At 36.2% G+C, this 16,544-nt stretch overlaps 1 protein-coding gene across 1 annotated transcript; it reads left to right on the plus strand.

Annotated features, from left to right (window-relative positions):
* The first annotated feature begins 631 nt into the window (after positions 1 to 631).
* LOC123667695 (angiotensin-converting enzyme-like) lies at positions 632 to 16,245 on the plus strand. Its single transcript, XM_045601536.1, has 15 exons — positions 632 to 667; positions 2,052 to 2,128; positions 2,568 to 2,787; positions 2,990 to 3,365; positions 4,687 to 4,878; positions 5,123 to 5,237; positions 5,685 to 5,837; positions 6,575 to 6,699; positions 7,507 to 7,591; positions 9,032 to 9,125; positions 9,648 to 9,722; positions 10,452 to 10,526; positions 14,235 to 14,368; positions 14,633 to 14,731; positions 16,046 to 16,245. Exons 1-15 carry the CDS (start codon positions 632 to 634, stop codon positions 16,212 to 16,214), a joined length of 2,025 nt encoding a protein of 674 aa, XP_045457492.1. The 3' UTR covers positions 16,215 to 16,245.
* Positions 16,246 to 16,544: the final 299 nt, after the last annotated feature.

Raw genomic sequence — 16,544 nt, forward strand, 5'->3', positions numbered from 1 at the left:
ACAAGTAAAAGTGAAATGAACATTTAGTAAGGCATATTTCGTCAATTAAAAACCACTTTGCGTAGCGAAAGGACCATTGTGTTCCGAGTTGTAACACTAAACAATGAACAGTTTATACATTGAAACGGTGATTTCTCACTCGATCTAAATTTTTGAACTATTTTATAATGACTGCTTATAAAAGGGTGATAATACTGGAAGAAGAGTCGTATTTATCTTACATATAAAATTCTCGTGTCACAATGTTAGTTACTATACTCCTCCGAAATGGCTGGACCGATTTTTATAAAAAAATTTGCGGATATCGGGTAGATCTGAAATCGGCCACCATTTATTTTTTTATACCCCTAAGTTATAAGGGGGGGATTAAGAGATTTAATAACATATATTGCAAAACAGCGTTTGCGGGGTCAGATAGTTATTTATACATTTTAAATCGTCGCACTAGACACCCAAATCTAGATGATACATGATTTGTGATTCCAAAATGATACAATTACATTCTTATTATCAAAGTGTCTAATAGCTGATTCGTGTAGGGTTTAAGATATAACTCCTGAGAAGCTACCCCCAACCTTATTCGAATCCCACTCCCAAAACAGCTTTACCCTACCCTACACCCGCTGTTCACATGGCGTATCCTCAGGAGCTGTCTCACCTCAGCCTAGTGAGGCTGTGATCTTCTGTAAGGTTGAGTTGCTTTTTTCAGTCGGGCTGCTCAACATTTTTAGCAACATATTTTTTTCTGTACCCTACGCTATCTCTATTTCAACTTTGCTTGACGTAATAACAAAAAAAATTGGATTATAATTTTGACATTATCACAATCGTTGATTTCGATGAACTAGTAAAACGATTATACTCAATAACATGTCTACAGTATCATTTTCCCTCTTTTAATATTTCTAAAAATCACCAATTACCATTAAGATATAACAAAGCCAGGAAAAACAATATAACACGATTGCATCATTATACTATTTAAAATGTCCTTCGTTCTGCGCGCGCGCATCAAAATTACCTTAACCATACAAGATCACTGAATTGCAACCGTCCTGACTTGAGTCATTATGGTCGTGAATCACAATTTTCAATGTCGTAGCAAAAAATTTAATTGCAGTGACATATTCTTCGTATTTATATTTCTTACAACCGGGAGCGAAAGCTTAACGTGCTCTCCAAAGCACGGTGGGGAGACCCGCAAGGACAAAAGGACAGAAAACCTGTAATTCAAAGTTCAAGTTTATCAAATACACACATATATAATCTTATATATAAAATTCTCGTGTCACAATTTTAATTAACATACTCCTTCGAAACGGCTGGACCGATTTTTATAAAATTTGTGAGCATATCGGGTAGGTCTGAGAATCGTCAACATTTTTCATACCCCTAAGTTATACGGAGGGGGGGATTTAGGGGGCTTATAACATATATGGCAAAACATCGTTTGCGGAGTCGGCTAGTTATATTAATATATATATATTATGACCCCGAAAACGAATATATATATGATAGTTCTCTATCAGCTGTAACGTACTACTCTAACTGTATTTACATAGACATTGTGCTGTGTGGCTACGGCACCAAAGAATATAGCCACCCCCTCTCTTCCCGTGGGTGTCGTAAGAGGCGACTAAGGGATAGCAAGGTTCCACTTCCACCTTGGAACTTAAGAAGCCGACCGATGGCGGGATAACCATCTAACTGCTGGCTTTCAAACACATAGGCCGAAGACGGGCAGCAGCGTCTTAGGTGCGACAAAGCCAGCCCTGCGGTCACCAACCCGCCTGCCCAGTGTGGTGACTATGGGCAACACACATGAGTTCACGCATTTTTGGCGCGAACTTGTGGAGGCCTATGTCCAGCAGTGGACTGCAATAGGCTGGAATGATGATGATGATGACATAGACATTTATTTTTGTATGAATATTGTATATGAAGTTCTTCATACTATTTAGCACTGCTTTATAATTTTCTAGCAACATTAAGTTATATGTATGATATTTTTATGCAAAATAAAGAATACAATCAAAATATTCTCCATCCAGGGGGTGAATACAAATTCAGCAGATGCAATGCAGTTTCTGAGAGAATACGATCGTGAAGCATCTGGAATGTGTTACAGGTAAATATACTTTTAACTGTGACTGTATTATTATATTTTTATTAATTCTTAACATATTCATTAAATAATCTTCTTCAAAGTCTTTCCCTCCTCTTTTTGTTAATAAAAAACCATTTAATGGGAAACATGAAATTGTTATTGCGTTTATGGCACAGTTTTTGTCCAACACGCATATTATGATAAAATGCAAATAGACACATCTCAAATTTATTATAAACACTGCTATGTTAGCTATACCAATTTACCTAAAAGATTCTTCTGATAAAAACCAGCTATGTCTAACTCAACTATAATTAAATATACTATATATTGTAGAAGGAGGAACTTCTATCAAAGAAAGTAGTCCTGTAGGACTAGGTACTTCTGTAATAGTAGCTACCACTGCAGTAGAAGGTACTCCTTATAGTATTCCTAATAAATTTTTAATAATCCATTTCAGAGTAACTATGGCACAATGGAAGTTCGTCACTAACATAACGGAGTTCAATCGTCGTCGGATGATAGAAGAACTGGCTCTGAGCTCTAAGTTTGAAAAACTATCCTGGAGGAAGGCAGCTGCTTATGATCCGTCTAGACTACCTGACCCCCAGAGTAGGAGACAGTTGAATAGGATCCTACAAGCCAGCAGAGCAGCTCTTTCTGATGAGAAATTTGCTGAGGTTTGGACTTCTATATATATGTTCCTCCTAATGTAGTACACCAGAGCTCTTTTGAATGAAAACGTAACATTACGTAAATAGATTTGCTTATTACAATATGCTATAACTAGAAGTAATGTACAGCATTATAGACAGTCATATATTTTCAATTCAAAAAAAATAAAAAATAACGAATATTAACAATTTCAATTGCAACTTTCAGATGCAACAGTTAATAAATGAAATGAAGGAGATCTATAATTCCGCAAAAATATGTCCATTCGGTCAGAAGCCCTATGACCCTCACATACCAAAAGTGTCCTATGCCACTGATTTTCCAGAAACGAATCGTGGCCATCAACCTTACCAACTAACCAACCAGCCGTACCAACATTACCAACCGGTCCATGACAATTCTGAATACCCTAACTACTGTGATATGCAATTGGACCCGGAAATATCAAGAATTCTTGCACATTCTAGAATCGAAAGCGAATTGCTGTACGTCTGGATGAGTTTCAGAGAACAAACTGGTCCGAAATTGAAGAATCGCTTCATGAGATATGTGCAATTGGCTAACGAAGCAGCGACTAGTACTGGTAAGTCAGCTGTGCGGTTATAAATCTTCTTCTTCTACATATATAAAATCGTTTGATCATTGACTCATCACGACATCTCAAAAACCGCTTGACAAATAAAGATCCTTCATCTGACATCCGTTAGTAGCAGATTTTTTGATAGGACCGGATAAAGGGCATCTAAGGGCTCCTACAAATTTGTATTAGTAAAAGTCTGCTAAGAAAAGATTTTATGACAGGACCGGATTAATGTGGTCTCCCTCGCTTTTACTCGCTCAGTGGACAATTACCTTTAAAGGAATGAAATAGGGATTGAAAGCTTAAGAGTGTATGCTACCTCAAATTGCTCATTTTCCACTCGGCAGGATGTCCATATCTTCCAAACTACTGAATATTTAAGTTTGAAATTTATGTATGGTAAAGTTCAGGACATAAACTATCTTTCTTATGTTTCGAAAACACGATTCCATAAAATTTTCTCGATACAAAAAAATCGCAAAGTTAGCTCTATTTTTGTATTAAAACCTTAATATCTCAGTAAATATAGAAGTTATGGACTTGAGATTAAACATGGTAATTGAAATAAGTATGAAGAACATTTTATATGTTGCGTTTTTTAAAAAATAACTATTGATAATATTTGTGGGGAGAAAATACATATAATTCGCGCGATGAACAACCATGCGCTCTCAATTCTCATGTGTATTTAGTACGGGTGAAATCTGAATTCGAGCTGAGGTAGTGTAACCCCTTAAATTAGTTTAAATGAAATATTTGTAATTTTTGAAACTCAAAAAAACAAATTTTAGTCATGATTACCAGTTAAAAATGAGTTAACACGTGTTTCAGGTTTGTGAAAATTCTAACCATAAATGGGCAAAATAGCTGATGAAATTTGTATTAATTTTCATTATATCTGCAGTTAGACGCTTTAAACTCTTTCCATAGACGTTTTGATCTTTTTTGTAATGGAGAAAAAATCACTCGCATCAAAAAACGCCAATACGTTTCGTATAAAAGTGCAACTTATTTTTGCATAAATATTATTTTACCCTCTACTTTTAGAACCGGCTGGGTATTTGTTAAAATAAATTAATAATCAAATGTAACACAGACAATAGACGCGATCAAAAGCCTTTCAAATATTAATGCCGGGTGCCATAGCTTCTCCGCTACCTTTAATAGTGATTGCTCATCGGCGTCAACCACAAATAAGACAAATCGAGTAAAAGATTAAATGATTACAATCTTGAATTCTTAAGACAAAGAACCGAAAATCCCGGTCCTCAAAAAGAGACCGGTTCCGGTAACCCTATTTCTCACATATTTTTCTAAATCTCAGGTTACAAAGACGCAGGTGAGCAGATGCGTGCGGCGTACGAAGATCCATCATTTAGAACTAGTGTTGAAGAAATGTTTAACCAAGTAGCACCGCTTTACAAGCAATTGTTCACATACGTCCGTCGTAAGCTGGTGCTGCGTTATGGTGAAAATAGTGTCCGACCTGATGGGCCCATACCTGCACATTTATTGGGTTAGTTGGAGCAATTTATTAGATTAGAGTATAACACTGATTGAAAATGGCTGTCTGTTCTTGGACAGACACCCAGACCGGAAAGAAATATTTGTACAATTACAAATATCGAGCCCGAGCGGGAATCGAATCCACAACCGCCGGTGTTAAGATGCACGCGCATGCACACGCGCCACTACATCAGAACAGTGTGAATAAGTAATATATGTAATATTTTTTAAATAGTATTTGTAAATAATTTTAGGTAACATGTGGGCACAAAACTGGAAATCTATAATGGATTTAGTGATGCCATTTCCTCAAGCACCAAACATTGATGCTACTTCTGAAATGTTGCGGCAAGGTTTCACGCCACTAAGGTAAACATTCCTTTAGTTTTAACTCTTCCACTTATAGCCAAAAGGTCTATAGCATATATATCCACCAAATTGGAATAAAAACATAAATTATTTCCAACATTCTGCTTAGTTGTAAATTGCAAAACACATTCCACTCCCATCTTGTAGCTTGGTGAATGGAACCCGTAAGTGATGATCGCTGATTCGAATACAGACTAACAAAATAATTTCTAGTTCGACATTACACGAGAACTTTGAAAGAAAAACTACACAATTTTTCAAACAGTAAGACTTAAAGTTCAGCTCAAATCATTTCTTTCGTAAGATATACATACAAGCTATTTTGTGTATCTAGTAGATAATGTATGTCATCATCTACTGGATAAAGAGCACGGAGCTGGAGACACTGCAAAGCAGCTCTGACAGTAGAGTAGGTACAACATGTTCTAACACAGTTATTTATTTCAGAATGTTCCAAATGGCGGAGGACTTCTACACGTCGATGGGTTTGAAGCCAGTTCCGCCAGAGTTCTGGCGCAGCTCGATGTTAGTACGACCACCACAGCGCAGCGTTCAATGCACTGCCAGCGCCTGGGACTTCTGCAACAGGATTGATTACAGGTTTGATTTATATACACCTGACTATAAATGTATGAAACTGATGAAACATCATTAAGATGTCTGAATATTTACAATTTTCTTAATTTTTAATACATTAGAACATTTTACAAAGTATCAAAAAACTTTTAAAAAATATTGGCCCGAATTGGTCTAGCCGTTCTTTATTATTTATATAGATTAGCTGACACGACAGACATTACCCTGTCGTTGAACCTTTAAGCAAATTTAGAAAAGTCACAAAAAATAGCCGAATTGATCCAGCTGTTTCTATTTTAAAATTTAACAATACATTTTTACTATTTATTTTTACTTACCGAGTTTTCGGAACGGTTTTACGATCGATAGCCTTGCTGATAAATGATGGTATCGTTATATTAGCAGAGGCCAGGATATTTTAATCAATCTAATGACCTAAAACTAAACATAAGGAAAACAAAAATTATTTTTAATACAAAAAAAAATACTCATGCACCTGCCCTATAGTCTTCTTGATTCCTTCTTGATACTTGATACTTACTTGCTTAGTTTTCAATAAGCTTCTCTTAGCTTGAACTATATTTACTGCAGCTCGGGTACAATCTAAAATGACGGTGCTTGACTCGTACGATAAATTAGAGAAAGCCAGAACAAAAAAAAGTCAATATCTTGTCTCCCACCCTAAGTTCACCCTCTCACTCTTCATCTATCCCAGCAAACAAGCAAAGTCGCTACTTCCATATTATATTCTTACATTCCAGAATTAAACAATGCACAGAGGTGACGATGCAGGATTTGATCTCAACGCATCACGAGATGGCGCACATTCAGTATTATCTGCAATACTCAGAACAACCTCAGCTATTCCGGGATGGAGCCAACCCTGGTAACATTTCATTTAAAAAAAAAAGTTATTGTTCAGTTCGCAGAGTTAAAAAATAAAGAAAATTCTAAAATAATAGTAGCTCAAATTACTCGTTATTACATCAGCTATCTACCAATGAAAGTTGCATCAAAATCGGTCCGGCCGTTTCAGAGATTAGCCGGCATAAACAGACAGACAAAAAGACAAAAATTGTAAAAAAAATATTTTGGTATATGTATCGTGTATACATTCATATGCATTTAGTAAATAGCGGTTATTTTAATATTACAAACAGACACTGTAATTTTATTTATTTGTATAGATGTTTCATATGAGGTAGGGTTACAACATTAAATATCTGGCTCAAAATTTGGATCAGCCCGACTGGAGAACTACCTCAAACTCAAAAAAGATCACAGTTAAGAAATATTGCTCTCAATATTGGGTTCTTTGGTTTTTCTTCCGCGGTAGGTTCGGCAACGATCTTGGAATGCTCTTGCTTATATAGGCGTCCATAGGCTACGGTACCTTTACCATCAGGTGGAGAATGCGCCTTTATACCATAGTTGTGTTGATACTTTTTACTCCCTGCCCTGACAATAGTTTATAGTTCTACAATAGTTTTCTTCTAAGCATTCATATGCATTTATTAATTACATGTTTCAAAAATTACACACAAAATACCTCAAGTAGCCTCACCTTCGTAATATCAATCTATTTATAACTTTGATTAAGACTTAATTACCATCACTAGGCAGTTTTAAGTCTTTAAAAAGAGGACTCCAATAACCAATTTATTTATTTATTTATTTATTTATATCTTTCCAGCCTTTCATGAAGCAGTAGCCAACGCCGCGACTCTTTCCGTGTATAACTTGCCACATCTTCAACGAGTGGGACTTTATCAAAATAAGTTCGTATAAAAATATTACATTCACGGACAATTTACAACCAACTTGTGACTTGGCTTTACCAAACTTCTGATATCTGATAAAAGCCTGTATTGTTGCATTTCAAGCTGGAGCATTTGGATCTAGTTACCACGTCTGTGTGGCTACGGCATCAAAGAATATAGCCACCCCCCTCTCTTCCCGTGGGTGTCGTAAGAGGCGACTAAGGGCTAGCATAGTTCCACTACTACCTTGGAAGTTAAAAAGCCGACCGATGGCGGGATAACCATCCAACTGCTGGATTTGAAATACACAGGCCGAAGACTGGCAGCAGCGTCTTCGGTGCGACAAAGCCAGCCCCGCGGTCACCAACCCGCCCGCCCAGCGTGGTGACTATGGGCAAAACACATGAGTTCGCGATATATTTGGCACGAACTTGTGGAGGCCTATGTGTAGAAGTGGACTGCAATAGGCTGAAATGATGATGATGATGATGATGATGATGATGATGATACCACCTATAACATATTTAAAAATTGATATTTATTTCATACAATAGTTAATTAATTGCCGATTGGTACTTGAAGCATTTGTAATTATAAATCGTGTCCGAGTGCGTGTGCATTTTATGTCAAATTAATATGATTTTTATTTAATAAGATTCTAAAAACATTTGTAACAACCGCTCTGGTGTAGTGGTGCGAGTAGTCACCTAAAGCACCGACGGTTTGCGGGTTTGATTTCCGCTTGGGGTGGATATTTTTTTTTAAATTAAGTGATATATCCACAGGCTTATGCCCGTGCTTTTGTTATTCCATATATTATTTTTTTTTAACATGCATCGGTACTTCACCGCAAATTCAGAATCCTAGAAGCCTTAATAACTAGTCTTAAAATTTCTAAAAGTCGACGCGAGTCCATTGATCAAGACTATTCTACATATTGCTTTTTTATATTTTTATAAAGTATATGTATTGTATTCTACATATTGCTTTTTTATATTTTTATAAGTATGTCTGGGGTGGATATTTGTATTTGTTTCATCATTCTTTTCCAGTTTGGATGTCTATGCCTCGGAGAGCATCTTAAGCCGTTCGTCACTGTTGTTATCATAAATACCTGATAGTGATCGTTACTCATAGTAGCGAATATATCCGCCAATCCGCAGTGTAACAGCGTGATGCTGATTAAGCTCCAATCCTTCTCCTACATGGAGAAAGAGGCCTATACCCAACAGGGGGATGTTAATGAGATATTAAGGCTGAATACAAATAATAACATTTTAATGGAATAATGGATATTTTTAATAAAAAAGCCTTTGTCGATTTTCAACTAAAGAAGTGGAATAATTCGGGAATCATGAAAAATTGTAAAAACATATTTCAAATTAAAGTTGGCGATGAATTTTATCAACTTTATCAAAAGCCTAACAAAATTCTATTTATATTTCTGTATTTTTATAGGTCCCACGACCCTTATGAAGTGAGCATGAACTTTCTGATGTCGATGGCGCTGGAAAAGGTTGCATATCTACCCTTCGCCTTTATGGTTGATCAGGTATTCTAATAATTACTCTTAACACATCAATCACGAGCTAAAAAAAGACCCTTTCTGCCTTGTTTAGATGAAAGGCAGTAAACTACACTGTTTCTTTTAAATTTTAAAGGTCAAACAATCTTACCATTCCCTGTGAAAAAACTCCGATATAAAATGTTAAGTTCCATTGGGAATCCTGATAGATCTATCTGGATCGAAAAATGGCCAGATAAAAATTATATTTGAACGTATCAAATTTGAATAAAGTATTTGGAAACCCTGTTTCAAACACACAATAGTTTACAATAACTTACCATCAATCATCGTTTTCTATTTGGATCTATCGGAAACTTTCAGCGGAGTTTTCTTAGATTAAATTTTTTTATCGAAAGATCTAAAATAAAAAAATAATAATGTAATCATAAAACATACAGATTTTGTAAGTTATGTAGCTTTACTTTAAATATGCCAAAATTAGCTTATGCATAGGCTACGCAACAGTAATGATGGTAGTTATATCAATCTATATTTTAATATTTCTAGTGGCGGTGGTCAGTTTTCGAAGATGGCGTCCAGAACATGAACGCAAAATGGTGGCAGATGAAATTGAGATATCAGGTACTACTATTTTACTGCAAAGATTTAGAAACGTCCTTCTTCTGAAGAATGTCTTAAAAATAAAGAGGAAACGTCAAGAAGTAGGTCTACAGCTTAATTTAGAAACAGAGCGTTAGGAGTAGATTCTACAATTTCTCCTGAAATATGAAATAGCAATTTTGTCACAATATTTTCTTCTTCTTCGTAAAGTGCCATCTTCTCACAAACTTCGGCGATCATTTTGGAAACTTGTAGCCTTGATACTGCGGCCCTGAATAACGAACGTGTGCTTTTTCCAAACCATTGGCGAATATTTTTTAGCCAAGACGTTCTTCTGCGACCCACACCACGCTTGCCTTGGCTCTTGCCCTGGATAATAAGTTGAAGCAGCTGGTAATTTGAGTTATCATGACATGGCCACATGGCCGAAGTATTCAAGTTTTCTTTTCTGAACCGCGTACACAACTTCCGCTTTCTTCTTCACTCGACTTAACATAGTTACGTTCTTTACTTTATCTCTCCAGGATATCCTTAACATTCTCCTGTGTTGTCCTGTATATGTCCACATTTCAAAATGCTTCAACCTTCTTACAGGTACACAATATTTTGTTTTGACCTCAAATTGAGATGAATTTTAAGGACGACATTCATGTATAAAATAAAGCTAATCGCTAGTTTTTGTATACGAAAATTGTTGCATAATGTCACTAAAGCTTAGACTTTTGAAATTTGATTTTATTTTATACACAGGGAGTGATACCACCTAAAACAAGAACTGAAGGCGACTTTGATCCTGGATCGAAGTATCACGTTATATCCGATCAGGTTAGTTTGATATGAAATTTCTTATATTTTTTTTTCTTTTATTTTAAAAAATAATTCATGACACGTCAATATTTTAATTTTTTAACAAACATCATACAATAAGCTCTAGGGTAGACTGGGTACGGTTGAAACGGTGGACGGTTGAAACAAAGCGAATATCTCGTGAACTGTGCGTGAAGAGGTGAGGGGTACAAAGGGAGAACGAAGCGGTCGACAGGTCGAAACATGAATTTTAGTGTTGCGTCATTCTTCGCGCGCTGTACTTGTGTATAGGAGACCCCATTGTGTTTTTTGACTGAAAAGTAAGTATTTTTGTTCGTGCACTTTTGCTATTATTATGGTTTTGATTAAAGTTAGAGTATTAAGAGTTTTGTATTGTTTTAGTTGACGTTTGTAGAATATGGCAGTATGATTAGTTTTAATCCAAATTTATTATCAATCTTCCTGTAAACAGTTTTATACCTAGGTTGGGGACAGTTGAAACACTTTTTGTGGGTACGGTTGAAACATTTTATTTATTGAATTTTCTTGTTTCTCAGATGCCAAGGGTACGCCAAAGGAAGACTACGAGAGGTCGGGCTGACTTATCAACGTACAAACAAGCCTATGAAGATGTAAAAGCGGGATCTTCGTTAAGAACAGCGGCAGAAAAGAATGGACTAAACCACTGTTCCCTGTTGAGGTACGTACGTAAACGAGATGCGACTGGTGGCGATGAAAATCAAGAAATGGGATATAAGGCTCACAATCGAGTGTTTAACCAGGAACAAGAGCGTGAGCTATCTAAATATTTAATTAGATGTGCAGATATATATTTTGGCCTAACTAAAAAGGATGTTATGAAATTGGCATACGAACTAACCGTCAAGTACAACTTATCACGACCTCGGACTTGGGATGACAAAGAAATGGCTGGTGAAGAATGGTTTCGCATGTTTATGAAAAGAAATCCTGAACTGTCAGTACGTGTAGCTCAGGCTACAAGTCTTTCTAGGGCGACTAGCTTTAATAGAAGTAACGTAGATGCTTTCTATGACAATTTGGCTACTGTTATGGAGCGTTATAAATTTGAACCACAAAATATATATAATGTTGATGAGACCGGCATAACTACTGTGCAAAAGCCCGACAGAATAGTAGCTAGACGGGGTGCTCGTCAAGTAGGTTCAGTGACATCAGCCGAGAGGGGTACTTTAGTCACAGTAGCCTTTGCGGTGAATGCCATCGGAAATGCTATTCCGCCATTCTTTGTCTTTCCGCGAGTGCGATACCAAGATCACTTTGTCAGGGATGGGCCAATAGGTTCTGCAGGAAGTGTAAATCCTTCCGGCTGGATGCAGGATGAAACATTTATTCATTTTCTGGAACACTTCAAAAAACATACAAATCCTTCTTCTTCACATAAAGTTTTACTTGTGCTTGATAACCACTATTCACATATTCACATTAATGCACTTGATTTTTGCAAGACGAATAGCATTGTGATGCTATCTTTCCCACCCCACTGCTCACATAAACTTCAACCGCTTGATCAATCTGTATTCGGTCCGCTGAAGAAAGCTATAAATTCGACCTGTGATGGATGGATGAGAAGTCACCCTGGCAAGACTATGTCAATATATGACATCCCAGGGATTTTAGCTACTGCTATGCCCCTTGTTCTTACACAATCAAACATTCAAGCTGGCTTTCACGTAACTGGGATTGTGCCATTTAATCGGCATTTGTTTACTGAACTCGATTTTGCTCCTGCATTTGTAACAGATAGGCCAAATCCTGTAAACGCAATCGAGGCAGCCGATGGCCCTATTCAGTATACTAATACACCTGAAGATAAAACGCCACCACAATCACCTTCTATTTTAACCTGCGAACTACCAGAAGATTTTTCTAATGCAGATCTTTTTGTAGAACAACAGACTACAAACATTCCACAGTATACACAACTCCCAGACAAAGAACAGAAAAACATTATTACGCATCCAGAACCTTTGATCTCGCTACCCAGACATCAAAGTAGTGTGCAGCAAATTTCACTCAAACCCTCTACAAGTTCTCAATCCATTCCTGTGTTGTTAAATCAAACAGAAAATATCGCGACTTCTAGTACACCACTTTTGTTTTCCTCTGAAATAGTACGACCACTACCAAAAGCTCCTGCAAGGAAATTAACAAACAGGGGGCGAAAAACTAGGAAATCTACAATCTACACAGATACGCCCGAAAAGGAAGAGATAAGAAAAGAACATGAAAACAGACTGAAACGAACCAAAGCCAAGCAAGTTAAGAAAAGTTTAGATGGAGGAAGGATTAAAAGAAATGCTACAAACAGAAACAAAACACATGAATTATCATCATCAGAAGAAGAGGATTGCTACTGCCTTGTTTGCATGTCAGCATATTCGAAAAGCAGACCGAGGGAAAAATGGATCCAATGCACAAAATGTAAAATATGGGCGCATGAAGAGTGCACAGAAGGTTATCTTAGTTATGTTTGTCACAATTGTGATTCCGAATGATCTCATAACCACTTAAGATTTTTTTTTAAAGGTTGATTTTTTATAGAAATAGAATATTATTTTGATTCTATAGCTGAAGAGCTAAAAATTTTTTTTAAGCTGTTCTATTTTATTTTCTTAATCAAAAAGTATTATTGTTTTGTTTTGTATTTGTTTATCTATGCATCCAAATGTAGATGTTTATAGAAATAATTTTTAATGTTTTTCTCAAAGTGTTTTGTTAGCTGGAGTGCTAACATCTAGTTTAATATAATGAATGCTGTTGATTTTTGGGAAATATAATAGCAAGTAGTACATACACAAATAAAACAAATAAATTATCGTCTCCAACATCTGATTGTTATATAAGTAGTATAAGTAGTAATTAACATAAACCTTTAAAGACTGATTAATAATAATGTTAAATCCTAAGTGTTGTACAAAGATTTGAATATTGATGAAAAATATTTGTGATATTCCTCTGTGCCATTACGAGTCGTTAAATTTTATTAGATGATTATTAAAACATGTTTATTTATTATATTTTGTATTATTTGCATGTGTTTCAATTGACCCCAGACACTGTTTCAACCGACCCTGGCATGGGGACGGCTGAAACAAATTACATTTTTTTTTAAATTTGATTTTATATATACAATACAATACGGTAATTTCAAATAACATTGCCCATTAGTAGACAGATATACGGTCTTTTATTTAATATAGTTCCTTCATCGCTCGCTTAATTAATGCTGATGCTATGCACGACAAAAGCTAAAATGTTTCAACCGTACCCAGTCTACCCTACTATAAGGATGACTGGAGATAAATTGGAATTAATTTCGGTTTTTTTTTTACAATATTGTAAGATTTAATAAAATGAATATCCTAATTATTTATGTACTTACTACCTGTATCCTGCGCGCGTTGCTACGCTTTTTTTTATTTTTATAATTTTTTTGGTCGTACCAACTCAGAAACCTTTGTGTTTATTGTCGTCTGCAACACCAGAAGCATCGCATACGAGCTCTGGTCACCTTACCTACAAACAGGAACAAAACACTGCTTGAAAAGAATATTATTTAGCTGTGGTCTTCTGTAAGGTCGAGGTACTTCCCCAGTTGGGCTGCTCCATATTTTGAGGAGGAAATTTCCAGCTGTGGCCTACCTCAGTTGAAAGTGATATAAATCCAGTGGATTATTTTTTTAGGAATACATCAAATACTTCCTAGCGACGATCTTGGAGTTCCAGATCTTTGAACAGCTTTGTACGGCCGCTGGTCATGCTGGACATCTGCACGAATGTGATATATACAGAAGTCGGGATGCTGGAAGGCTTCTGAGGTGAGGAATAACTTGGTTAATTGGGAATAATTTTTATATAAGCATATTATCCGGTACGATATAAATGAAGTTTTGAAGCATTCAGTAAACACAGGTTTTGATTTGTCTATTTCTGTCTAACGTATATTTGTGCGTATTCATGTGTGTGTGTGTATGTGCGTGTGTATGTGTGTGCATATGTTAGTGTGTGTATGTGTGTTAAAATACATATTATGTTTTTATTCACTTTAGATGGGTAAGTTGTATAATTATTTAATATTCCAGTGAAATAATGCAGCCGGGGGCATCGAAAACCGCATCTGATATCATAAGAAGTATGACCCGAGGGAAAACGAACAGGATCTCCCCGGAATCGCTTGTTAGGTACTGCTACATTTTTTTCTTTTTTCAATCATTTTTGGAAGTAAAACTTCTTTACGCGCGCTTGACTTGGGGAGTAAGCTGGTGAATGCGTGACGAGAGCGTGATGAAAAGTGCGATCGTGTGAGGCGAGCGAAAGTTCATATAAGTTAGATCTAGTTCAAGCAGTTTCACTGCGAAGTGTAAGCTAGTTTTTTTTTCTTCTATTTTTTACACTAAGAATACAGTACAGTCCATCTGATGATAAGCTGTTACCGAAGCCTATAGACGCCTGCAACATCAGAAGAATTGATGCGCGTTTCCAATACTACACCCACCCTGTCCAGGAGCTACACAACACTACTTGAAAGAAATTTGACCAACCCCTTGGCGTAGTTTGAAGTGACCCTGCTTTCTTCTTCAGGGGCTGTCAGCTCGATTTTCGTCTAGAGTGGGTGGGATATTTATTTATATACAAGTATATTTATATACCTTGATGAGAGACTTAACAATGTACAAATCAAAACAATAATTGAATCGGTCAGGAGATTGATTTAAATTTTCAAAAACTTACGCAACTCAGCGGACCGCTAAATCATTCACACCTTAAATATGTGATTATGCCATCATATCGTACTGTATTTCGATTTGGAGAGGTACGAAGAAAACGCTGATGATTCAATTGGAACGCGCTCAACGACCCGTTCTAAATAAAAGTAATAACTCGAAAAAAACAGAAAAACTTTACGCCTAATGTGTAATTCTAACTGTTAGACAGCTGGTCATAATTCTAATGGTCCTACGCCGACATTCTTCATTAATATACGATCACCATACCGCAGTAAAATGAGAAGGGGCTAGCAGAGTTCGCCCACAGGTGAAATGCTGTACAGCTTTGACTAAGCAATAATACTCACAGCGCCGTTCTTTATAATAAAACTAGCAGCTGTGCCCGCGACTTCGTCCGCGTGGAATTTAAAAATAATTATTGTTCAGTTCGCAGAGTTACAATATAAATAAATTTCTAAAATGAAAGTAGCCTATATTACTCCTTATTACATCAACTATCTGCTAGTAAAAGTTCCGTCAAAATCGGTCCAGTCGTTCCTGAGATAAGCCGAAACAAACAAACACACTGACAAATGTTGTATAAAATGTTATTTTTGTATATGTACCGTGTATACATCAAATAATATTACAAACAGACACTCCAATTTTATTTATTTGTATAGATAACAAAGTCATTAAAATTCATTCAATTGCACAATATGCTTATGCGTAAAAAAGTTAAGTGATTTACAGATTAGCTACAAATCTGACAAAACTTTTATCTTATAGGTACTTCAGACCCCTGGAACTATGGCTTCGGGTACAGAATCGTGACGAACAGATCATCGGTTGGAATTCAAATTACAACGACGTCGCGCTATTCGCTCCACAGAGGGCGCTCTCTAACAAAAACTATCCATGTATTTTGTTGCTTATGTTCTTAATTGCGTTGATTTAATGTTATTAAGTTTAATAAATTTTGTTTTTTTTTTATAAAAAAATTCATTTATTTTTTTATCTATTCCTTATGTATTTATAATTAAATCCATGCTGTAGTTTCCGCGTGATGTGCGCCCATGAAACAGACAGAAAAATAAAAAATAAAACAGGTACCTTTTTGACTTCAATACCTACCGATCATAGGGTACTAAAAATACTCACTACACACACACACTAATCACTTAATCCTATCGCAGTCCACTACTGGGCATAGGCCTCCAAAAATTCGCGCCAAAAATGGCGTGAACTCATGCTTTGCCCATAGTCACCACGCTAGGCAGGCGGGTTG

The sequence above is a fragment of the Melitaea cinxia genome, chromosome 29 (genome assembly GCF_905220565.1).
Source record: "Melitaea cinxia chromosome 29, ilMelCinx1.1, whole genome shotgun sequence".
Lineage (NCBI taxonomy): Eukaryota > Metazoa > Arthropoda > Insecta > Lepidoptera > Nymphalidae > Melitaea > Melitaea cinxia.

Coding starts and splice junctions, on each gene's coding strand:
- LOC123667695 (XM_045601536.1), top strand. CDS start 632: ATGGCGTATCCTCAGGAGCTGTCTCACCTCAGCCTA. Junction 2,129..2,567: donor GCATCTGGAATGTGTTACAG/GTAAATATACTT, acceptor AATCCATTTCAG/AGTAACTATGGCACAATGGA. Junction 14,732..16,045: donor TCCCCGGAATCGCTTGTTAG/GTACTGCTACAT, acceptor TTTATCTTATAG/GTACTTCAGACCCCTGGAAC.